This window comes from Oryzias latipes, chromosome 7 (assembly GCF_002234675.1).
Source record: "Oryzias latipes chromosome 7, ASM223467v1".
Taxonomy (NCBI): Eukaryota; Metazoa; Chordata; class Actinopteri; order Beloniformes; family Adrianichthyidae; genus Oryzias; species Oryzias latipes.
The window spans coordinates 13,363,459-13,388,461 of NC_019865.2; the positions used below are offsets into that span (position 1 = coordinate 13,363,459).

The 25,003-nt window shown below is 38.9% G+C and overlaps 3 protein-coding genes across 3 annotated transcripts; all 3 read left to right on the forward strand.

Annotated features, from left to right (window-relative positions):
• The first annotated feature begins 5,672 nt into the window (after positions 1-5,672).
• Positions 5,673-11,895, forward strand: LOC101156168 (cysteine and glycine-rich protein 2). Its single transcript, XM_023956639.1, has 7 exons — positions 5,673-5,940; positions 7,491-7,600; positions 8,941-9,109; positions 9,188-9,317; positions 9,407-9,503; positions 10,658-10,779; positions 11,640-11,895. The coding sequence occupies exons 2-6, from the start codon at positions 7,492-7,494 to the stop codon at positions 10,732-10,734; spliced, it is 582 nt and encodes a 193-aa protein (XP_023812407.1). The 5' UTR covers positions 5,673-5,940; position 7,491; the 3' UTR covers positions 10,735-10,779; positions 11,640-11,895.
• Positions 11,896-12,645: 750 nt separating this feature from the next.
• LOC111947657 (pleckstrin homology-like domain family A member 3) lies at positions 12,646-15,023 on the forward strand. The gene is made up of 2 exons (XM_023956642.1): positions 12,646-13,652; positions 14,505-15,023. The coding sequence occupies exon 1, from the start codon at positions 13,193-13,195 to the stop codon at positions 13,643-13,645; it is 453 nt and encodes a 150-aa protein (XP_023812410.1). The 5' UTR covers positions 12,646-13,192; the 3' UTR covers positions 13,646-13,652; positions 14,505-15,023.
• A 1,498-nt stretch (positions 15,024-16,521) lies between these two features.
• Positions 16,522-22,714, forward strand: LOC101156408 (troponin I, slow skeletal muscle-like). The gene is made up of 8 exons (XM_023956641.1): positions 16,522-16,916; positions 19,685-19,716; positions 19,858-19,864; positions 19,961-20,002; positions 20,425-20,556; positions 21,390-21,479; positions 21,605-21,781; positions 22,309-22,714. Exons 2-8 carry the CDS (start codon positions 19,694-19,696, stop codon positions 22,411-22,413), a joined length of 576 nt encoding a protein of 191 aa, XP_023812409.1. The 5' UTR covers positions 16,522-16,916; positions 19,685-19,693; the 3' UTR covers positions 22,414-22,714.
• The last annotated feature ends 2,289 nt before the right edge of the window (positions 22,715-25,003 follow it).

Genomic DNA, 25,003 nt, shown 5'->3' on the forward strand with positions numbered 1-25,003 from the left:
AAATTGCTTAATGTTGAGAAAATCAACAAAAACTTAAGAAGGATCTATTAAAAATGATCTTTCCATAGGTTGAACCAGAATGCTTCTTGCTGTAAAATGATTGTCAAACCACCACTATTGTAGTAAAATGATTGACCAACGTTGTTGCCTTAAGATAAAAACAAAAAACTAAACTAAATTTAGCCTCAAGACAAAATTTCATTCATGCTTGCAAAAACAAGTGGACAACAACCAGCGGTTTCTCATTGCTTCTTGTTTTGCATCTATGGGAATTTTACATCCTCTGAAAGATTTTTTGTGTTTTCTAGACCTTTGTTTCAACTCAGTTAGTGTATTTAGGAAGTTAAGCATTAATGCAAAACAACAATAAAATATAACTTTCAAGTTTTGTCAACTGCATTCCAGAAATGCTCAACGTAAATCAAATCAGAGAAATGAAAAACCTTCACCTCTGAGTTGAATAAATCTTTATTTGCTCTTTGCATTGAGGCAGATTTGTTGGAATAGAAACAGAATTGTTGTTTATATAGCGGGCTGAAGCTGTGTTACACGTTATCCTGGCATTTGTTTTAACTCACACCAAGTTGTATGTTTTCAAAAAGATATGGTGGAATTGAACTCCACTTTATGCAGCTTCAGAGTATTAACATCAATATCAGTGGGAATTAGTAACTTTTTAACTACAAATTAGAGTGCTGATGACTTTTAATGTTCATTAGCCCTGGCGACACTGCTCTGGGTTTTCCTTTTATTTGTTTGTTTTGTAGAAAAACTCAGTTTTCATTAATATATTTGCTGTTTTAGTGAAAATCCTGCAAATGTGAGATTTAGTCGACTATTATTAGTAGTTCTCTGAAAACTGTTTTTTAATAGAGTTGATTTACAATTTTTTTACAGCTAATTTAAAGTAATTTGTGTCTCATTTTAAGAGAACTCTATTTAGAAAATAAGTTCTCAAAACAAAAAATAGAAAACTTAAAGTAAAAACCTTCATTTCAAAGTAAAGAAGTAACAATTTCAGTCTAATAAATTAAAATATGTCACAATGACTTTTCTTTTAAGAGATTCCTTCCAACTGAGGCAACCGCCATTCACAGCTTCTATGCTACAGTAAACAATTCTAACATGAATTTTCAACACAAAATACATGCTCTGTATAATCAGCATTTAGATTTATGCAGCTATCTTATTCTCTGCATACTAAATGACTGAAATTTGCTATTCATGACATCTTCGTCTCAACCGGCTGAGAAAATGAAGGGAAAAAATTGGCGTCATCCATCATCCCCGTCTGTCCAGCATGCTGGCTCCAAATGCCACCGATAGCAAACGAATGGCTAAAACAATCTAAATCTTGTTTGCTGTAATGTCAAAGTGACTCTCACAGGGACTGAACACACTTGTTAATGACCATTTCACACAGTTTCTTCAAGGGAATTATTTTAAGTCACTGTCACTACATCTTTTATCAAAATGTTTAGCTCATTGAAGTCTATTTGGCTGTGGTAGAAAATCTTTTTTTAATCCTGTAGCACAACAAAAGAAGCAAACAGACAGCTGGCAGGACAAACACAGCTTCATGGCATCGAGTATTCAGTGAAAAAGGCTCTCCTAAATTTACTTCATTGGTCTTTAGTGACACACAGTTGAAGGGAAAGAGTGCTTGAAAAACTCATTGCAAGTAGATGGCAGGCTCCCTGATTTGTTACAGTTTGCAAATATCAGTATACATTGAGTGAAATGATCCATAGTGAAAAAAACATATTCTTTGGCCTAATAAGAAATAAATACACAGCAATCATGACCAAAACTAACAATTTGCCAGATTTTTTCAAATTTTTCTACTTTTTCTTTCTTTAAGGTTTTTAAATAAACAACAAAGATTTTCATAAAGAAAATTTGAGACATTTCTTTATGTTATCATCTGCATCAAATCAGGAAAGTTGTGCCTCCAACAGTATCGGTGTTCAATACCAATAATGGCCAGTTAGTGGAGACAGATATCAGTTTTAGATCATCCTTTCCCCTTTATTTTCTGTAATTCAAAAGCAGAGGCTTATTTAGGCCATCGCTTCATTCACTTTATGGATCTGATAGAACTGTAATAGCTGGTACTTAAATGCCACTTCATGCTTTGCTCTTACCTTGAAATGAAGCTGAAACTGCATCTTATGGTGTAAGTGGAGGAATGAAAACAGCCAACTTCCAGTTGAACATTTTAAAGTCCCACTCCGATCATCTTTTGATCTATTTATAAAGCATTCCCGGTGGTCTTTTAATTATGTTTTTGCAGTTTTTAGCCAAAATATAAAAAAACCTGTGTCATCTTTTAGGACATACAGGGGCGCAAAAAAAGTATTTAGTTAGCCACCCATTGTGCAAGTTCTCCCACCTAAAAAGATGAGAGAAGCCTGTAATTTTCATCATAGGTATACCTCAACTATGAAAAACAAAATGAGAAGAAAAATCAGAAAATCATTGTCTTATTTTTAACAGATTTATTTATAAATGATGGTGGAAAATAGGTATTTGGTCAATAACAAAAGTTCAACTCCATTCTTTGTCATATATCCTGTGTTGGCATTTAAGCATTACTGTAAGTCTTCACAAGGTTTTCACAAACTGCAGTGGTATTTTGGCCACTTCCTCCATGCAGATTTCCTCTAGAGCAGTGATGTTTATTGTTAAACTATTACCTGATAGGAAACTGGTGCCTTCTGATACATTTTGGGTTTTTGACTGTTGTTCAGTTCAATTCAATTCAATTCAATTTTATTTGTATAGCCCAAAATCACAACAACAGTCGTCTCGATGGGCTTCGAAGTAAAAGATGAACTCAAAAGGATCACGAATACAAAGAGTTCAATAGAAAAATACTAAAATGAACTTACAAACTGACTAAGCTATACTGGCATCCCTGCCCTTAAACCCCCCTTCGCGGTAAGGAAAAACTCCTAAAAAAACGGATTCCGGAAAAAACTAAGAAACCTCAGGGGTGCCCACATGAAGGAGGGATCCTCCCCCAGGACGGACAGGCGATTTACCAGAACTCTTAAAGAAGAATTAACACATCTAACTCGACAACTACATATATAAAGTCCAGCAGACGAGCTTCATCCAGCCGTGGTTGGGGGGACAGTCAGGGGCGCGAGTCGCGCCTGAGACAGGAACCACAGCCAGGTGTAGGAGCAGGAGCAAAGGCGAGGCAAAGTCAAAGTCAAAGTCAAAGTCGGCTTTATTGTCAAATGTACTGCATCCATAAAGACATACAGCACAGATGAAATTGCTTTCCTCTCACCCCACAGTGCAAGCATCATATAAAAAATAAATAAATAAACGACTTAAAAAATAGATAAAAAGACAGCAATAATAAGAAGAATAACAGTAGTCTAAACAGTGCAGAGAGCAATGAGATGGTTAAAGTGGCAGTTTAAAGTGACCACAGTGCTGAGAACAGTAAGTGGATGAGTTAGTGATGGCAGTCTTTGGTGAAAGTGGTGATCTGAACTGTTGTGAAAGTTTTCAGTGTGGGCTTGTAGGACGGAGTGGAGGGGCCAGAGGGGGGAGGGCAGGGAGAGAACGGTCAGGAACAGGAGCACGGATGAGCCAACTGGAGTCTGGAAGCACTCCCACTCCCCAGGAGGGGAGAGGGAAAGAGGGACAATACATGAATCGCACTGCACCAAACAGAGGCATGGAGAACTAAATGATGAATAATGATCAAAAATAGAGGAGAGGAAGGGTAGAAGTAGATGAGAAAAGAGCACAGAACCCCAGAGCACCATAGTGACCCCAGCTTCAACTTCTAGCAGCCTTTTAAAACAAATAGTTATTGTTATTAAGTTTAATTCAAACACATTAACATTAAGTTAAATAATCTCTGAATACTAAATAGTCTGACAATAAGCCTGTCCAAAGAGGAATGTTTTCAGTCTAACTTTGAATGTAGAAACTGAGTCGGCCTCTCTTACATGAGCTGGGAGCTTATTCCATAAGACAGGGGTTTGGTGGCTAAACGCTCTACCTCCAACCGTACTTTTACTAATTCTAGGAACCACAAGCAGTCCTGCATTTTGCGAGCGAAGTGTTCTCAATGGATGGTAAGAGACTATGAGGTCCTTAATATAGGACGGGGCCATTCCATGTAAGGCCTTATAGGTTAACAGGAGGATCTTGAACTTGATTCTAGAATCAACTGGGAGCCAATGGAGCGAAACTAACACAGGAGTGATGTGATCTCTTCTGCTAATTCCTGCTAACAATCTAGCAGCTGCGTTTTGAACAAGCTGGAGACTTCTTAAGGAACTCTTAGGACACGCTGCTAACAAAGAGTTACAGTAATCCAGCCTCGACGTAACAAATGCATGGATGAGTTTTTCAGCATCACTCTTAGAAAGTATATTTCTGATCTTAGCAATATTCCGCAGGTAAAAAAAGTCAGTTCTACACGCCTGAGATATGTGAGCCTTAAATGATGAGTCCTGGTCAAATAAAACCCCAAGGTTTCTAACTGTGGAATTGGGGTTATACTTATGCCATCCAGGGAGACTATCTGAGAAGACAGAGCATCTCTGAGGTTTTTAGGACCAAGTATAATGACCTCAGTTTTTTCTGGGTTCAAGAGGAGGTAATTAATTGTCATCAAGGTCTTGATGTCTCTGATGCAGGCATTCAGTTTCTCTATATCGTCATTCTGGTCAGGTTTCATGAATAAATACAACTGCGTGTCGTCGGCATAACAATGAAAATTAATGCTGTGTTTCCTGATTATGTTTCCTAGGGGTAGCATATAAAGCGTAAACAGGATGGGTCCTAAGACTGAGCCCTGTGGGACTCCATAGTTAACTCGAGTGCACTGAGAGGAATGTCCATTTACATTAATGAACTGATACCTATCGGACAGATAGGATTTAAACCATTGGAGAGCAGATCCCCTGATCCCTATGTCCTGCTCTAGTCTATGGAGTAAAATACTGTGGTCGATAGTGTCAAAGGCTGCACTGAGGTCTAAAAGGACCAGAATGGAAAGTAGCCCCTTTTCTGAGGCTAATAACAAGTCATTAGAGACTCTAACTAGTGCAGTTCCCGTGCTGTGGTGGGGTCTAAACCCCGACTGAAAGTCTTCAAAGTTGTTCGTGTAATCCATCCACATGAGCCTGTGGGTTAACCTCTAAAGAACAACAAGAAAACCTTAAAAAATACAAGGTTAGCAAACCTGCTTAAAATGTACAGGTACTGTTTTTATTGATGTGTTTATTCATATAGTTTTAAACAAATAGTTTTGATGTAATAAACCTGTTTGTAACACTTAAAGCAAATATGCAGGTATGCAGCATGTATAATGTTCATAATACCAATAAAAAAGTTAAGTGTTAATCCCAAAGGAAAAAAGATAATCTAATTCCAATATACATTAATGGACATTTCAACAATACCTAACCCTCCTCATCTAAATGCATTTTACAGTTTAACCAGACTTATTACTGAAGACACGTTTTAAAGTCCACAAACTTGAAAAACGACTCTTTAACTTTTCTGCCTTTAACCATTAACCAGTATCACATGTCGCTGCGACCATCCAATACTGAATTCAAGTTCCCCACCCATCCAGTCCTGAACCCCACCCTCCATCTGTCGGTCTCACTTCAGGGCAGAACTTGTTGGGTATGTAGTCCATTTCAATAGTTTAGCAGAAACTGGCTCCTCCCTTTGAGAGAAGCACACAAGACCAGAGGCACAAACTCACATTCTGCTTCAACATTTTCCTGCTAGAACAAGCTGTGTAAAGTCTTTGGAGCCTCACTTAAAGTAGTCATATTTTCACTTTGAATTCTCTTTTTTGGTTTCCTGAACACACCTCAGTGCTGCAAGAGGACTGCGGAAGCCGGAAAGTTTCACATCACTTTGTCCTTTTCTACTGACAATATCTACAAGCTGCGGGTAAGAATTTGTTTGTTTATGTATTAACGATGAATTCAGGCACGTGGTTTTGTTTTTGCCTGCTGCAGCACAAATCCTCATTCTGAGCTGAAAACTTCCTGACCTTTTTTACACGGAACGTCTTACTTTCAGTGTTTTACACAACACTCCATTACTAACCTCGGTAGTCACACATGTCTCAACATGCAGATCTACATTAAAACTAACACAACAGGATTCTGGGTGTGAATAAGGCGGAAGGCACAGTTTATTCACCTACACACATTTTCCCCTCTGTGGATGGATTGCCAGCTCTCAGTTCAAGCTTCTCCTTCTTCAAACTAATTATATGTCTAGCAAAACACTTAAAAAATCAAGTTTTGCAACCTCAGCTCTCCTGAGGTCTTCTCTTTCTTAGGTTGCAGAGTTGCATGAACTACTTTTCAATGCCCACTAGAAGCAAATGTGCTAAATAGTTCTGCACTTACTCACATCAGTAATGATTATATGAAATAAACCCCTAAATGTAAACAAGACTGATTTTACTGTTACTCCAATGATTTTTAGCAGCCATGACAATTTTCAGCCTTTCAGGTTTTACATCCTGTAATTGTTTCTGCTTGACCCTTTTGCATGTGTTTGGTTTGGCCTAAAAGGCAAAGCAGACCAAGCGGTTTTAATATCAAAAAGTAACAGGCTGCAACTGGAACCAAAGAGTGGGAATGTGGAGAATGTAAAGCAAAAACAGATGCAGCTTTATTTTCCTTTATAGAGGGATTACATTGTTTTTTATTTAGGTTTTAAATGCTGCTCATATAAAAAACTACATTACAGGAACCTTTGTTGGTTCTAACCCACTGATGGAGCAAATGGGTACTTCTGTGATGTTTGTTCCAGTAGTGAACACTTCTTCTTTCACAGTGGCTTTTAAAACACACAAGCAGAAGCAAACATTTTAAGTGGAAGTGATTTTCCAAACATATCAGAACCTGAAATAACTCATTACTTTGCTTGCAGATGCAGCAACTCCTTCTGCCAGAATGGGTTTAAACAAAAAAAAAAAAAAGCATAAAACTTGAAAAGAGACCAGCAGCGTGGTAGGAGGGTATGTGCCACAAGATGGGAGGGTTTACACAGGCAGGAATGTGGAAGTAAATTCACAGGAATGGATAAGGAGGGTCGTTCGGGAAGTGGTGCACAAAACCCAGCAGGAGCGACAACATTCACTCCCTCAACAATTTCCTCTGCGAGTCGTGTTTCTGCAGCACCCTTAAAAGGAAAATTTTTGCGAGTAAAATTATAGTCCTGGAAACACTATAATTACTGGCAAAACAACAAATTTCCAGTAGCAAAAAAAAACAAAACAGTTTCAATGGTTCTGCAGTTGGAATCATTATCTGAAAATAAACTTAAAATAGTAATTACAGAAAATGACATTTAATTTGATTTTCTCAGTACTTATTCACTACAGAGTGAGGATAGATCTCCTCAGTAATAAAAATGAAAAAAACCTAGTTATGAAGATAATTACAACATTGGTGTTTACGAATTTCCTCCTTTGGTTATTCTAGGATGCCATTAGGAGGAGGAAACAAGTGTGGCCGCTGCTCCAAGACGGTTTACTTTGCAGAGGAGGTTCTCTGTGATGGGCGGAGCTTCCACAGGTCCTGTTTCCTGTGCAGTGAGTGAACGGTTTGCTGCTTCCTGTGATAACCATTGTGGAAACCATAACTGTTTTGACACATATCATCAGTCACATACTAAACTGTCCTTATATACACATTTCCTCATTAAAAAATGTCAAAATACTGCCCAGTCTGAACAAATCGGAAGTGTTATAGTACAGGGACAAAAATGGCTAGCTTAAACCTGGACAGGAAAACACAAACCTTAACTTTAACAGTAAAAAGATCTATATGTTTCATTCTGTGGTCTTTACACTGGCTGTCTATCTCCCAGAGGACAGACTTTAAAGTTATGTCGCTGGTTTATAAAGCTTTAAATGGTTTAGCAACGAAATACACACATCTGGATCGGGTCTTTTGTCAATTTCTAGAGTCAAAACCTAACATGAAGAAGCTGCGTTACGTTTCTATGCTCCACATGTCTTTAACACACTTCAAGCAAAGCTTTAGATCAGCTTAAGCACTCAGTTTATTCAAATCCAGGTTAAAGGCCTACCTGTTCACAGCTGCATTTGATTAGTTTTTATTCTGTACTGACTTTAAAGTTACTTTACATTCAGTCATATTTAACCCCAACCCTTTTAACGTTCTTTACATCTTTATTTTAATGTTCACCCCTTTAATATTTCCTTTAAATGTCTTTTTAATGCTTTTCTGAAAAGCACTTTGAACTGTATATAATATGTGCTATACAAATAAAGGTGCCTTGACTTGAAATTAGAGACAATTTAGCTAAATGTAACCTTTAGACAACTATTTCTTTTTTCCGTCATTTATGATGCATTTGCAGAATAAGTGTAACTGCTTTTCATTGAGTTGGTCAATTGCAATAGATAGCTGATGTTTCAGTGTATGACAATTTTTCAAGTCAAGAAATTTTGTTTGATATTCTGTCAAAAGAAATTGGGTTCATTTGTGGCACCTCAATGCAAAGCTCTATTATCATAATTAATATCCTTAGTTCCAACTTTCCACCTATGAGGTCCATTAAAATGTTTTTTTTCTGAGCAGAAGAGACTGCATTGCAGTATATGATGGACATTTTTCAAATATTGATTACATCTAGTACTGAAAGATGTTGTAACTTGTGACATATGTGTGCTACAGTTTAAAAGGGAGGGTAAGTTCAGGGAGTTGTGAGGGAAAAACGTGTTTTGCTGTGATTTTGTAATCAAACATTCTTGTGATGGAATTTAGATGAGAACATGCTCCTTTGGGAGAACTGAGCCATAAAAGGAAGCAAATAGAAGCTTATCTGAACTCCTGAATGCACTCACTGACATGTACACAAAAATGCAAAACACTCATAAGCACTTGTGTGTGTCTTTTGTGTTAGTGGTTTGTAGGAAGAGCTTGGACAGCACAACTGTTGCAGTTCATATGGAGGAAATCTTTTGTAAGGCATGCTATGGCAAGAAGTATGGGCCAAAAGGTTATGGCTACGGTCAGGGGGCGGGGACACTCAGCATGGACAAAGGAGAGTCTCTGGGTATTACACCTGAAACGTGAGTTGCACAACTGCACACATTCTTAAATCTATTTGGATGCTTTTTATCCACATTTGTCCTACTTGCCTTTATTAGCCCAGGTCCTCATTGTCCAACCAACAACCCAAACCCATCCAAGCTGGCTCAGAAGTTTGGAGGGTCAGATAAGTGTCCTCGCTGTGGAAAGGCCGTGTATGCCGCTGAAAAAGTGATCGGAGCTGGTAGTGTAAGGAAACCCCCCTTTGTTTGCACACATGTTTGCGTGAAGCAAAACCAGCGTTTAAAATAATCAATAAATTGCTTTTGTTCTGACAGTCATGGCACAAGGTTGGGTGCTTCACATGTGCCACGTGTGGGAAGAGCCTCGAGTCAACCACGCTGTCTGACAAAGACGGAGAAATCTATTGCAAAGGTAAAACCTTCAGCCTTCACAACCAGGAAAGAAAAAGGAGTCTTACAGATTCTGCAAGAATTTCCAGGACCACCTCACTGCTGACAGAAAGTATTTTGCTGAGTAACTACACTATAACAGTTGTTTGTATCGGGTGTGTGGTGGGTCTTTTACTACAATGTTGCATTCAGTTTTCAATAATAGGATTGGGATTAAGACTCCACAATTACATCTACTCTACTTCAATGTATTTGAGGTATGAACATCTGGAAATGAAGTAGATCACATTTTAAGTGTCAATCGTGTTTAAAAAAGAAATCTTGAAAACTATTTCAAAACAGTGGTAGACTCAAGGCTGCACGAAGGTTTTCACCAAGCGCTCCAGCTTCCTCCCACAGTCCAAAAAAATGATTCATACGTTGATTGGTTATTAAAGTATCCCTAGTTGTGCATGTGTGAGTGATAGTGTTCTCTGCGACAAACTGGCAACCTGTCCAGGCTTCAGTAACCTTGGGGCCCCTAAAAGTGATACAGCGGGTGAAAAAAATGGAATGATAGATGGTTGAAATGTCCATGGTTTTCAGGTAATGTTATCTATAATGTGTTTAAAGTATATTATCTTGTAAAATATTCAATACAATGAAAATTGTCTTTTTGGTGTTTTTAATATGTTCCTGTTTTTTTCTGATAATGGAGTACATATACAAAGAAAATTTAGCTTAAAATTGGATTTCTGAGTATTTCTTCATTTAAATCATTCTGAGTCAGGAGCAGACAAAAATGCCATTTGAAACATCACACACTGAAAAAAGAAAATAATGAGGTTAATTTGTTTTAATTTGCTTTAACCCTGTGGCATAAAATGTGGCTTCTTTTTCGTTATGTTTTTCTATTTCCTTATTTTTTTGGCCACCGGAAATTTGTGTTTCTTAAAATGATAAAACAAATGATAAATTGTCAAATTAACTTAAAAAGCCCAAAAGAAATTTGTACTTGAGTTTTCCAGGATTGAAGTACAGCTGAAACACAAAACGTGGGGGGGAAAAGAGCACACTGGGTTTTGTCAACTTGGAAGGTACCTGTTAGTGATAGATAATGTAACAGTGCCATCTATTGGGGATAGGCAGCTATTCTAACATGAATATTGAGGCTCATATTACCTTTGATCCCAACAGGGTGTTATGGAAAAAACTTTGGTCCAAAAGGATTTGGATACGGACTCGGAGCAGGGGCGTTGGCACATACGCAATGAGGACTTCAGTGGAGGGTTCCTGATCTCTGCACTTCTCTCTTCATCCTATAGAGCAGTGTTTTTCAACCAGTGTGCCGCGGCACACTGGTGTGCCGTGAGAGATGGTCAAGTGTGCCGTGGGAAATTGCCCTCATTAATTAAAACATTTTCCATCTCCATGATTTAAGCTCTCTGTTCATCCAAACAGGCCCTGATAAAACACTGAGGAGTTAGGAATATAAAAGATCATAAAATACTTTTTCTTTGCCTTTATTTTATTTTATTAAAGACATTTTGATAAGGTACCGCGATTCAGCTGCACCTTCGGCTGTATTTTGGAAACGTCCCGTCCCTTTAACTGTCTCCACCAATCATTCTTGAAGGCTTAATCACATGTCATCAGTCTGACCAATCAGAAGTGGTTAAAGTCTTCACTTCCTTGTTCCGATTTAGCTCGTAAAGTCGCTCAGTTCTAAAAAAAATAGCAGCTAAAGCTCGTCTTTAGCGGTGTAGCTTTCCACAGAATCCGGTATCAGACCGTGGAACAAGAGAACAAAACAATGAAGCTCCGAAAAGCAATCTCCGGCCGTTTTATGCACTACATCTCCCATGATGCATTGGGTTGTGAGAGTTGCAGCGCATACGGAGATCTGTTGTTAAACGTCTTGAAACCAACGAACACACATCAAACTGTTTTTAAATCTTCTAACTTATCTTTTATTGCATCTTTTAGAAAAAAAACAGCTGCAGTTTCCAGCTTTTTCTGCAACAATTATCTCAAAAATGCATGTGAGATTGCGGAGGGGCTGTAGATCAATACAGACTATGAGTTTCTCCTTTTTTTTTAATTTTTGGATGCTGGTGTGCCGCGGGATTTTTTTTAAGGTTAAAGTGTGCCGTGGCTCAGAAAAGGTTGAAAAACACTGCTATAGAGGACAGTCTGTCATTACATAACTTTGCACACAAGAGCATTTCAGTACAGAAACCACCCTGTCAGCTCCAACAACATCTATCTATTTCAATATTGTTTTAGTTTGCATTTGGTATAAATGTCTAATAATATCAGACGTGTTGTTGTTTTAAACTGCCAGTGTATTCTTGCTCTCTGAAGGACAATTGTCATTATTTTTCCCTCTTGTTATCCACCCAGACATAATAGAAATAAAGAAGACAATAAAGTGAGTTTGTGTCACTGATGTAATAAAAAAAGGAACACTCGGAGACCTGTAACAGATAAGGGAAGTAAAAGGTTAGAGGCCTATCTTAAGTTTCTAGAGATGACACATGCACATGGTATCCATACCTGTCACGGCATTGTGACGCATCCCAAACTTGAGTCATAGAAGGTAAATCTGTGGCAATTGCTGAGAGAAATACCTTTACCTGCCAGAATATAACTAACTATTAAAAATCTATATACTAAAATGTGGTCATGCTTAACGTTTGTAAAGTTTTTGGGTACATTTTTCTTCTCCCTGAACAGAAAATGCCCCTTTATTGTGAAAGCAATCAATCAATAGATGTTACACCCACTCAATTATTGGAAGTTTAGGTCAATTTGACCTAAAAATAGTTCATTAATTACGATTTAAATGACATGTTTTTAACTTTAGCTACCTTGTTTGGAGCTAATAGACTTTGGCTGTGATAAGTGCATTAGGTATGCTTAAAAAGTTTTAAGGTTTAAGAGTCAAACTACCTCAAAACTACCTTTTATTCTCCCTCAACAGGTGACGTTGCTTAATGTAAACTATATTACCTTTGCCTTTCTGTGCAAAAACAACTAAACAAACAAAAAAAAAACGTAAATAAATTAATGTTACACCGACAATTATTGGAAGCCTAAAACTAGTTGATTGATTACAATTCAAATGAATTTTCTATCTTTCGCTACCTTGTTTGGAGCTAAAGGCTTTGTCTATCATAATGTAGAACAGCTGAGGCGGAGTAATACGTTTCCGTTCAAACGACGAACAGAAACGCTCTTCAGGTGAATGTGGATCCAAAATGTGGGGTTTAATGTCGACACACGGAAGCTCCGTCCGGAAATAAGTGCCTGCCCCCGCTCCAGCAGCTGCCTGCCTGCCTGCCTGCCTGCCTGCCCCGGGGGCTGTTTTGCTAACGCTCTCTGTCTGTGAGGTGCTGCAGCACGTGTCAGCCCTCTCGAGCACGCGCGCAGACAGAGCTGGGAATTTCGTGAACTGCTCGGATGACTCGTTACCGTCACCGGCGAGGAGGCGGGGTGCTGATGGTGAGTAGGTCCACAGAGGAGCTGGGCATGTCCAAACACATCCAGGCAGACCAGACCAGCTTACCCACCGCCCTCCGCAGAGCGCCGCGTCTAAACTAAAAACGTTCGAGGTTGTAATTATCACTCATGCCTGCTCAGCTGTAACGCTACGCGCTATCCAGACGGAGATTTTCCCAGTTTGATGGACTCATCTGGAGAAGCTCCACGGACCGACTGAGTCTGGTTCTCATGGTGAACATGTCTGTTTCTGTCAAAGCGATGATGAGAGACGGGCAGCTGGAGAAGCGCAGCAGCGGCCTTCTCCAGCTGTGGAAGAAGAAGCGCTGCGTCCTGACGGAGGAAGGGCTGCGCCTGCACAGCTGCAAAGGCGGCGGAGGAGGAGGAGGAGGAGGAGGTCCCGCTCCGGAGTCAGGATGGAGCCCCAAAGCCAAGGAGCTCCGCTTCGAGCTGATGACCACGGTGGACTGTGTGGAGTACAAGCGAGGGATGGTGTACTTCACCGTGGTCATGGCTTCGGGGAAGGAAATTGATTTTCGCTGTCCACAGGATGGCACGGCATGGAACGCAGAGATTGCGTTGGCACTGGTGCGCTTTAAGAACCTGCAGGCGGTGCAGACCGGAAGAAACCGGCGCATGTCCGCCGAACATCTGGGCAGCACCGGGGAGGATGAAGAGCTCTGATCTGGCGGTGAGTTTTCCTCAATGTAAAAACAGCTGTTAACGTTCACTATAATATTAATAACTATTATTATTATTTAGAAGAATGCGTCTCTTCAGACTGGGAAACGGGTAGGGAGATTCGGGCAGAGAATCAGCTGATCGCCTCCAGGCCACACCCACAAATATCTCAAATTGTTGCCCTTTTCATTCAGGTTCTGGCACCAAAGAAGTCTCCAAACCCCCCAAAACGGATTTAACCCCTTGTGTTCTATGGGTGGAATGGTGCTGGCCATTTCCAAATATATTTATGCTATGATAACACTCTACCTCCAGGGAGTAGGGTGGCACATGTTTAAGAATCACACCAGTTAAGCCTGTTATTTGAAAGCACCACTTAATGTTTAGATGTCTTGAGCCAAAGCCATCTTGATGCCTACTTCTCAGTCATCTTAGGACACAAACCACTGTGACTTGAGGACATAATTATCATGCAATTCGAGCCTCCAGAATAACATCTGCCTGACTCGCCCTCAGCAGGCAGCAAAGTATTTTTATGCACTCATGGATTTCTTTGTGTTTGCCAATATGGGTGCTAAAATCAAATGGATCTTTAATGTTTTGCATTTTGCTACACAGCTTTAAATCATTTGAAATTGTTATATTTGTTTGTTGATGTTTCTGAAATGAGCCTAATTTCTGAGGCAGAGGTCTGAGCTCACCCTTCAGGAATCCATAGCTCAGAGGGCGGCTGTAGCCAGGAGCCCAAATTAACTTAGTAGCTGTGGTAACCGTCATCAGCTGTTGGAGTCCTGTAAATACGCAATAACTCTTGTAAAATAAACATCCCTTTTTTTGTTTTTGTTTTATTTTTTTTCCTTAGGAGAAGTCCTCTGACCCAGCAGGAGTCGGTTTCTGGATTGCAAAGCATCATGGGATATGTGTCAAAAAGCTGTTCACTTTTAAAAATGGACTTTGCACAACTTTTTCAGATTTTCATTCAGGATCAATCATATGAAGAGCAGAAATTGGATGTGTTCTTATTTGTCAGTCAGGAGTGACTGAGATCATCAGATCATCAGAGATTCCTGCTAAAACAAAAACATTATCAAGTGTGTTGATTTTTTTTAACTGAAACTATGCAACTTGAAAACATTTGATCTAAATGTGTGCCTTAGTATTTACAAGTATCTTCAACTTACAAAATACTTTTAAGTTAAGGGAAAGGTGGTGTTTTGTTTAAAAAGTGTTGTTACAGACTGGATGACTAATATTTTTAATCTAAAACATAAGGTATTTGTTTCAAACTCTTCTGCTTTGTATATTTTTTTCTTCAATTATGTACAGTATTAGAATTGTTAAGATGTTTTTAAGTAATAATAAAATGTTTTCTTGAAAGGTTTACGGCACATTCTTTGTGAACTCTTTACCCTCTTGGTATTCGTTTTAGGGACATATAATTATTTTCCAATTTTGCTGTGGATCCCCCTGAGCCACACCAATGCATTGTGGGTATTGTTAGCCTGCCTGAGTCAGGACACTTCCCATTCTGTGTGCATGACTAATATAGAAGCACCCTGAGCCTGAGGCATGAGCTCACAAACATCTTCTGGTTCATTATCACAGACAGGAGCACTCCCAGAATTTAATATCCTGCAAAGCCCAGGCATCAGCCCACTCCTATTAGGAAAGAGAGAGCGAGCTCTGTCCACTTAGGCTTTTTTTTTATGGTCTGTGTAAAAGATACATGTGTGCCCTCCAGGAATAAAGGCTTGGTTGTGTTGTAACTGGGCTTCTTTCTGTGGAAAACCCACTGTGAGCCTCACAGCATGAGTCAAGACCGAAACAATGTAAAGAGAGGAGGAACGAACACTAATTGACGGTTTGCTGAATTGGTGGAGGCAAAGAAAAAAACACACAATCCACCTATAGATAAACTTAAAAAAATATATATGTGTGAGTGTGTTTAAATTCCTGTGAAAGGATGGATTCAGTATTTGCATCCTAACACTGATGACGTTGCTGTTAAACGTCACAATAAACTTACATTTGTAATAGGCTGATGAACGAGACACATGTTTTGCCAGACCAAGATGCAATGTCAGCTAGTAACCACTAGAGGACTTCCTTTCTATTCTTGAAAAGAAAAATGTCAAATGTTTATTTTGGTTTAACACAAACAAGCTTTCATAGTTTTCACATTATGCATTTTAAATAATCCAGGCACATTATACACACATAAATAATTATTTCCAAAACCAGGTCACTATCTATTCTGCTTACAAATTGATTTAAAATAAAGATTCCTGTTAGAGTAAGTTGTTTTGTACTTACAGTACTTCAATGGTTTTTAAAATTAGCCTAGTATCCATTAAATTGAGAAAAAATGAAGAGCTAACACAGCAACCATGGTTCTGGACATCTTTTAGGTGACTCTTTCAATTTTAAAAACTTTGAAAACCTTTAGTCAAAAAGGTGACAGTATAGAAAGCAAGTCTAGAACTTAAGGATCGAAGTCTAGGACGTGAAAAGCTAGGTCTAGGTCTCCAGGACTTGGGGAGCTAAGTCTGGAACTTGAGGAGCATATCCTGGGACTTGAAACATCTTAGGTGCGTGGTGCCAGATTGACTTGACTAAACTGTTGTTTTCCTGGACGACAAGCAAAACAAAAGTCTTCCATTTCCTGAACTGCGGTTGAAACTTTCCAGCTGAAACACACCTGTCCGGGGTCAGCTCATCAACCTGTATTTATGATTGACAGCAGGAAGGACAATGGCAGCACCCACAGGATTTGTCACTCAATATGGCTCCACTTGCCTGAAGGTGCAAGTGGAGCCATACTGGAGGTTTCCCACACAACAGCTTTTTTTCTGAAACAATCAAAAAAATTGTTTGTATCAAACTGAAACATCTGATGTCTTGTTATGCATCTTTCCTGCTTTTTCAGTTGAAAAACATTTAACGCTGTGTTTTACCATCCTTTAAAAAGAAAAAGTGAAGAACTTTTCGACGTTTCCCATCAGCACTAACAAGCGAGGTTATGGTGCCAGCCTAAAGCTCTGGGTCAAATGCTTGATCTCTGCCTCAGCCACATGTGAGAGACAAATGGAGACAGCGAGTTTACAGAGCATAGAAGATAGGCTTGACTAATATTAGCTTACATTAACCAAAAAAGACAGAGAGAGACAGACAATGGGTGGTGCTTTCAAATAAGGGGAAACAAATCATTCTAATCTCTGATCAGCCCATCCTTTGGGTGCAGTGGTATCAAGGCTTTCCCCGGATTCAGACTCTGGTAAGGGCACTTTACAGTCTTGGTTATGATGTCCTAAAATGATCTACTATTAGATTTTATCATTTGTTATAAGTGTGTCTTTAATTACTTGTAGAAAAAAAAATAAACATTTAGCAGATGTGACTTTATTGTGCCTGTGGCAGATCTAGAAGTATTGAATTTTTTTTTTTTTTACTTTTTTGTTTCTTTAATTCATTTATCAGTTTTTATTTGTTTTTGTTTTTTTGGTCAAGTTAACAGAGAATTCGCAGTTATATATGAGATAAGATAATATAAGATAATACAGAATAAGAGAAGCCTAAGATGAGCCTGTATTCAGTCGCTGCAACAAACCAATTTCCCAAGCTGGGATAAAAAAAATATTCTTTATCTTATCTATCTATATAAAAATAGTCAAACCAAACATTTTTGTCTCTTTGTGTGTTTTGTGTGTGTAGTAAGACCTAGAGTTGTGCACTTCACTGTAGACGGGGTTGTCGATTGCACACCTTTATATTTAACCCTGAGTCGTGCATAAATATACAGTGCATTTATTTATTTATTTGTTTATTTATTTTCATTTCCATAAAACAACAATGATAAAAGATTTTACGGTTCTTATATCTGGGATATAAAAGAGAATAGAACAAAGAAAACATATTTTTCTGCCTCTTTTACATACTTAGAAAAAAGCAACAAAAAAAGGGAACTGTTCCAACATCTATATTTGCATATCTGCAATACAGCATAGGTATGCTTGTGGTTTACATCAAAGTATTCAGTTTAGAATAACATAGACACTGGCAAGTTGTATCTTATTTCTAAATTTGGGCACCTGGATTAAGCAACAAGGTTCATTGATTGAAAGAAAATATGACAAAATAATATTTTACTTTAGTCTATCTAGAATTTGAGTTCTGTCTTATGTCTGGACTGATTTAATGCAATTCTTAGATCAAACACTTCTCTTGTTTGACCTATAGAAATTAACAATTGGGTTCAAGGTTTTAATCAAAATAAGCTTCCATAAGTCTAAGAGTAAAATTATATTTCCAAAACACAGCTGTTTTTTTCTACTAAACCACAGAGACTCACAGACATCCAAGGATTACTGGTACTAAATCCTTGATCTAGACCACAAACCCCAGAGTACAATCACCCTCCACAGCTGTCTATCAGATATCTATTTAGGGAGACAGGCCACTCTAAATTCCTCTCTCTGAGTTAATCCTGATGAGAAAGACAAGGGATACGAGGTAGATGAAGGATGGATTTCCTTCAGGAATTTTCCAAATTATCAGCAGCAACGTGTTACAACTTTGAACTTCATCCATTGAAAGTAGCCTGTCCACAATTTTGAAGCAAATAGGAAAATGCAAAAAGGGAAAATTGGAGACAAGGTAGAGTCGCTGCTGCAGTTCACTCCCATAAAACCGGGGAGAGAAAGGTTAACAGAGGACAAACTGAGAAAAAGAAATTAGGCGTGCTTTTCTTATATTGAACTTTTTAATGGATAACTGCTTTCCTGATATTTTATGTTTGGTAGGAATCATCCATTCCTTCCATCCATCCATCCATCCATCCAATTTTTAACCTGCTAAATCTCATGGGGGTCATGGGATTGTAGGAATCATCAGAAACACATTAAAAGACTTTAACCTATGGAGCTTGGTACTTTTTTATGTAAAACAAACAAAATTTGGTTCCCCATGGTGTTATATAAAAAGCTACACATAGTTCCATCAATGAGTTTAGACTCAAATATGGACTCCAGGTCAACGAGGAGAGCACAGGTATAACCCTTGTGCTATCTTAGATGACCCCACCCTTACTTTGACCTGTTATACCTACCATGACAAAGGTGGATAGATTTCATGTAAATGGTAAATGGCGTATACTTATATAGCGCTTTCTACCTTCTTACGAAGGCCCAAAGCGCTTTACAGTCACAGTCCCATTCACCCATGCACACACACATTCACACACTGGCGGTGGCTCCGCTGCTGAACACTGGCGCCAGCCTCCCACCAGAGGCAAGGTGGGGTTCAGTGTCTTGCCCAAGGACACTTCGACACATGGGCGTGCAAGGCGGGAATCGAACCTGCAGTGCTCTGAACCTTTTTACTTCAATCTTACGACCCATGATCGTAAGATTGAAGTAAAAAGGTTCAGAGCACTGTCTAGTGGGTCTAGTTGACCCAACTCCCAATGTTAAAGTGCCTAGGATTGCACAAGGGATGATCATCTACATTTGGGTGTATAGATTCATTCATTTATTTTCTAAACTATTTTGTCCCTTTCGGGGTCACGGGATGCTGGAGCCTATCCCCCCCACTGGTGGGTGAAGGCAGAGGACACCCTGGACAGGTCTTTCACAGGGCCACACTCACACACTCAGATTCACACCTATGAACAATTTACAGAAACCAATTAACCTATGAAGCAAGTTTTTGGGTGTATAGATATTCTTTCATTGTCTCTGGTTTTCCTTTGAAATTTCTATAAATGTTCAAATGTTTTTTCCACTTTTCATCTACTCAGCAGACTCACCAGCACCTCTACAACTACTTATTTTTAAGTCACTATTACACAAAAAAAGGCTGTAGCCTTAGTAATTATGAAAAATAATTATTTCAAGTCATGTTAAATGCTTACTATTAATAAAAAGCCACTAGTCTTTATTGTAGCCATGAAAATGTGGACAGACGGTTCAACCCATCTGTTCTACAGATAAAGATTGTTAACAGTTAAACTGTCTGTGGCTCTAATCTCTTCTGTCTCTTTTCCAGCTAGATCTAATGAGCAGGATGCCTGAGCATGTGTGAGTAATTTGGCTTCCCCTTCCTCATATAGATCAATCAATCTCCCCCCTCATTTCCCACACTTTTCACTCAAAACATACCAAGTTTGACCTTTTTCTTTTTCTTTTCTTTTTCTGCTGCTCTCGTCTGTTTTACTTCAGGCAAGAGGTATGTCTTGTCACTTCCTTCTTCTGTTGCAAACACATGTCTGATGACGTACACTTTGCTGTCAAACTGTTTGCACTGACAGTGTTGTGTTTGCAGAGAAAGCCAAAGATCTCAGCGTCAAGGAAGCTGATGTTGAAGGTAAAAAAAAAGGGGGGGGCACCCTGAGTCGTCATATTTTGCTTGAGCTTTCTTTACTTTATATGAAAATGAATAGTATAATGCATGTAGTATAATGTAGTTAATTTAGTTAACTCTACAGAAACACTTAATGACATGAACAGACTTTGGGATTGTTTCTGTGCAGTGTTTTCATTTTACCTACATTTTAATCCATATTTTGATTTAAAGAGCCCACAACAAACACATTCAGATTCGATTTTTCTTCTTTTTTTTTCGCCATGCAGTATAAGTACTTAGCCATAGGGAGGCAGTAGACACAAAAATAACGATGCTTCAAAAACATCTGGTTCAACACCAACAGCTGAACGTTTCATCTTTTATCTCACATAAGCATGTGTTCTTGATGTGCTCCGACCTGATGGAATGATTTGTTTGAGCAGAGCTTGATGGTTGCAAAAGCCAAAGAGGAGTTGGAACAGGAGATGATTGTTAAAGAAGAGGAGAAACAGAAGTACCTCGCAGAGAGAGCTCCTCCTCTGAACATGAATGGCTTGAGCCTTGCTCAGCTGCAGGTAACTGTCCGTGCAGACTTATCATTTTTGTTTTATTCTCTCCCGGTATTTTCAAATGATCACAAAGTAGGTTAGACCATGCTAATTAACTGTCAAAAATATTAAAGCCAGAGGATTTTGTAAAATAGCAAACTGTAATAATATCATATAAAGCAAATAAAAACATATTGACAAAAAAAATCAAGAAATTTTTTATAGTAGGAGAAAGTTTACATACTCTGGTAGGAACAGGAACATTAAAATGACAAATGGTACGAAGGGAATTCTGTTTGTGTGTGTGTGTGCGTGTGCATGTGTGTGCAAGAAAAATTTCGAATAATTTGGGTTTGGAGCAAACAAAATGTAAAAATATTCTAAAGTTTAAAAATAGCTACAAGCATATGGTACAGACACAATACAAGAATGTATAAAGAAAATATGTGGATATTAAAATAGATTATAATAGTAAGCATGAGTAGTCATTCGTGAATATTTTTGTATATTGATGATTGTAAATTGATTGACGGGATTGTTGATAAAGCTTTTTGTGAATTATAGCTATAATTGTTATTTTCTGAGAGTAAAATTGTAGCTTTTTAAGGGGCAGGCTTCAGTTGGCTGCCTGCTCCTTTTCAAACAGCTTTTGCATTGCTTTTATTATTTTTGTTGTTGTTATCGCTATTATTATCTATACATTTGTGTCATCTAATTATTAACATGTTTGAAACAAATTTAACAAAAAAAGTGGGCAAAACAGAATGAGAACCTGGTTTTCTGGTGTCCATTTTTACAGAAGCTGATTCCAATCAAACATTGAGAAACTATTGTTTATTCATTCGGTTGCATCTCTGCAGGCTCTCTGTAGAGAACTTCATGCAAAGATAGATGTAGTTGATGAGGAGAGATATGACATTGAAGCGAAAGTCATGCTCAATACACGCGAGGTGAGTTCCTCTCCTTTTTTCCAAATTTGGCATTTTCCTGTATAGTAATCTTGACTACTTTGGAACTACTTTCAATAATCCAGCTTCTCTGCTGGTACCAATCTCTTTTTCCATCTCTGGATCAGATTAAGGACTTAAATATCAAGGTTCTGGACCTGAGGGGTAAATTCAAGAGGCCAAATCTCCGACGCGTTCGTGTATCTGCTGACGCCATCCTTCGATCGTTGCTGGGCTCCAAACACAAAGTCTCCATGGACCTTCGGGCCAACCTCAAATCTGTAAAGAAAGAGGACACAGAGAAGGTGAGTGGAGGGGAGGACTAGTCTCTCCAGCCAGGGAATGACACAAATATTCCTCAAAGCAACAGTGTGCGCAAAGGTTCAAATGCCTTCATGATGTCAGTGTCAAGTAAAGCTTAGGACACCTGACACTGTTTGTCTGTGAAAGGTGTGTTTGGGTTATTAAGGGTTACACCAGTTAAGTGTCAAGCTGAATGTGTTAGAGGTGTGGTACAAAGTCCTGATTGTACACAGGAAGCATCTTTTGTGATTGGATTTTTTGTTTTTTTTACTGGTCAATATGTGTGTGTGTTCACGTGTGCAGATTTCTCTAGTTCTGGCGTGGACGTGTGCGAGTTTCTTACAAGGAAACCAGTTGAACCAGCTCAGCAGTACAGTGTTCCCTCAGGGGATTCCAGTTGGATAGCTGTGGATTCAAAAGCTTGGCCAAACAATGACAGTTCTGAGCCCGCACTTCCTCAGAGGCTCAACAGTAACGGTTGTCTTGAATTCAATCATCTACACCTATTGTGCACTTTCTTCCCCCGCAGAAGAGGCCTGTGGAAGACAGCGATTGGAGGAAGAATGTGGAGGCCATGTCAGGGATGGAGGGAAGGAAGAAGATGTTTGATGCGGCTAAAGGTTCAGCTCAGTGAAGCTAGAAGATGAAAACGCTGCAACACCAGCAAATTTCTGTTTGCAGCTCCTGGAAGGATATGAAAGGTGTACTTCACCCCTTTGAGAAAAATACAGCCTGCCTGTAGCTTTACCTTAGTTTTTCTGAGTATAAACAATAATTATTCAATGAGGAAATGCCAAAAACTGATAAAGACACGTTTAACATGTAACCATCAAAATGTGTATTGAATATATACCAGTAATTACAATTTTGAGTGTTTCTTTTTAACTGTATCTAAAAAATGTTATTTCAGTTCAATAAACAGAAATAAACTTAAATTTCCGTTTTAATATAGCTACAAGTGAAGCTGAAATTCATCGGTCTCCATGCAAAACCTTTTGCATATCAATGCTGTACACAGGCAAATGCCATAGTCTGTACATATGCAATTTTTATCACGTTCCTTTTTTGTCTTCAGGAAAAAAACATTGCGTTTGAGAATCTTATAGTATATTTAGATGGTCATGAGCTGGGTCGTGTCCCAGGAAAAAGGAGGGTTGCAGCTTCTCTGTGTGCTCTTGGTGTGTCTGTGGGGTACGCAGTGCACATCATGCCTCTCTTTTAACCCTTGTGCTATCTTAGATGACCCCACCCTTACATTGACATGTTCTTCCTACCATGACAAAGGTGGATAAAGGTGGAAAGATTTCATGTAATCCATGGACACCAGTGAAGATCACAAATCATTGAAGAAAAAAGGTTCAGCGCACTGTCTAGTGGGTCTAGATGACCCAACTCCCAATGTTAAAGATAGCACAAGGGTCACAGAGAATAAAACAGCTCATACATTACAACTAGGACTCCCAAAGCTTCTAAAAGAAAAGAATAAACTTAGATGTAAGGCTAGAGTGGAACAAGTAAGATGAAGGAAAACTGAAATAATCACACTATAACAAGATGACAAGAAAAAATTCAAAAATTTAAATATGGACCAGAGGAATTAATACCAAATTAAAGCTGCTAGCTGTGTTGAATGGCTCTTAAAGAGGTGCCCTCCCCAGATCTATCAACCCACCCCCCAACATTTAGGTTCTTCATTTTGTTGTCAAAAATTTAGTTTTTTCGCATTTTCCCACCAAATGGCAGGCAACCTGTCAAAGGGCATTGCCGTAATAATCTTTAATTTCTGTTTGCATGTGTGTCTGACAGGGTTTCAGGGTTTCATATTTCATATCCCAAAAAAAAGGTGTAAGGCCTCCCATAATCATTTTTTTTATTTGAACATTATGAGAAGCACGTGTTTGGTGCCGGCATTATGTCATTGGTTGGGGAGGGGTGGAGTCAAAAACTTTAAAATAAATCACCTTTCACCACACCAGATGTGTCTAGAAATTATGGTGAGTTTTCATGCATGTTCAAGGGGTCACTCGGGTCAAAGGAGGAAGAATGGAAGAAAATAAAAGAATAGTCTTTACATGCAAAAACAACATAGGCCATTTTCAAGCCACAGATGGTGTGCTGTTATGTGTGTGTATTTTGGTCCTGTGCTCAGTTCGTGTCTTCGTGTCTTTTTCATTCGCTTTCAGGGCTTTCTGTACCTTTTTTGGTGTTTTTCCTTCAATGCATTTCAAGGTGGTCCTTCGCACACTTTGTGCGTACTCGGGTCATAAATTACAATTAGCATCTAATTACCAGGAAATTAAGCAAAAACAGAAATGTAGAAAGTTGAGCTCATTGACCACAACATTGAATGTTTTTTTTTTTTGCCCCATTTATTTCTGAAGTCTTTGTGAGAAACTGGTGTGTCTTCTCCAGGCTAAGTGCACCTTGTGTTCTGTGATTTAACTCCCTTCAGCTGTAGTGGAGAAATCTGGGACACTTTTAAAGAACTGAAACTTATGCAGAATCCTACAAAAGGTTATCCTTTTTTTATAAACAAAAATGACAAAGTAAACAATAAAAGTTTACACTAGTTACTACTTTGATAATGTTATTGTTCACCTTCTCAGCATATCCCTTCAGGTGTCGCATTTAGTTTGGCAGAGAGTTTTACGCCGGATGCCCTTCCCGACATAACCTTGTATTTTATCCAGGCTGGGGATCGGCACAGGGGGACCCAGACGCGAGCCCCCTTGTGGCCACAGAGGTATAGGCAGTAGCGTGAAGGGTCTCGCCTAAACATCCACACTGAATGAAGCTCATCACCCCCCCTGAGAAACGAACCCTGGTTTCCTATGTGCCTCCTGCGCGCAGCCAACAGTGCCATCCAGCTGCTATCACTAACACTTTGATAATGCTTGAGCTTAAATATCATATCTGCTATCTGCACATTCTGATACTTTCAGATTCACTCAAGAGCCAAGAGTTTGCTGCTTGTCAAGTCATTGCTGTTAAAATGGATTTATATCAGGGGTCTGTGAGAACATTTCACCCCATGCACAACACACAAGGATCTTTAGCTGCTATGGGTCTGCAAAACACTCACAGGCTTCTGTAGAAAGATACAAGTGGCTCTTCTCAGTAGCAGATAATTATTTCTGTTGGTACTCATTAAAAAAATCTATGACAATATTATGAGCTGAGTGACAAGGACACATTTAAACACTGCACTTCTGAGTGATACGGCA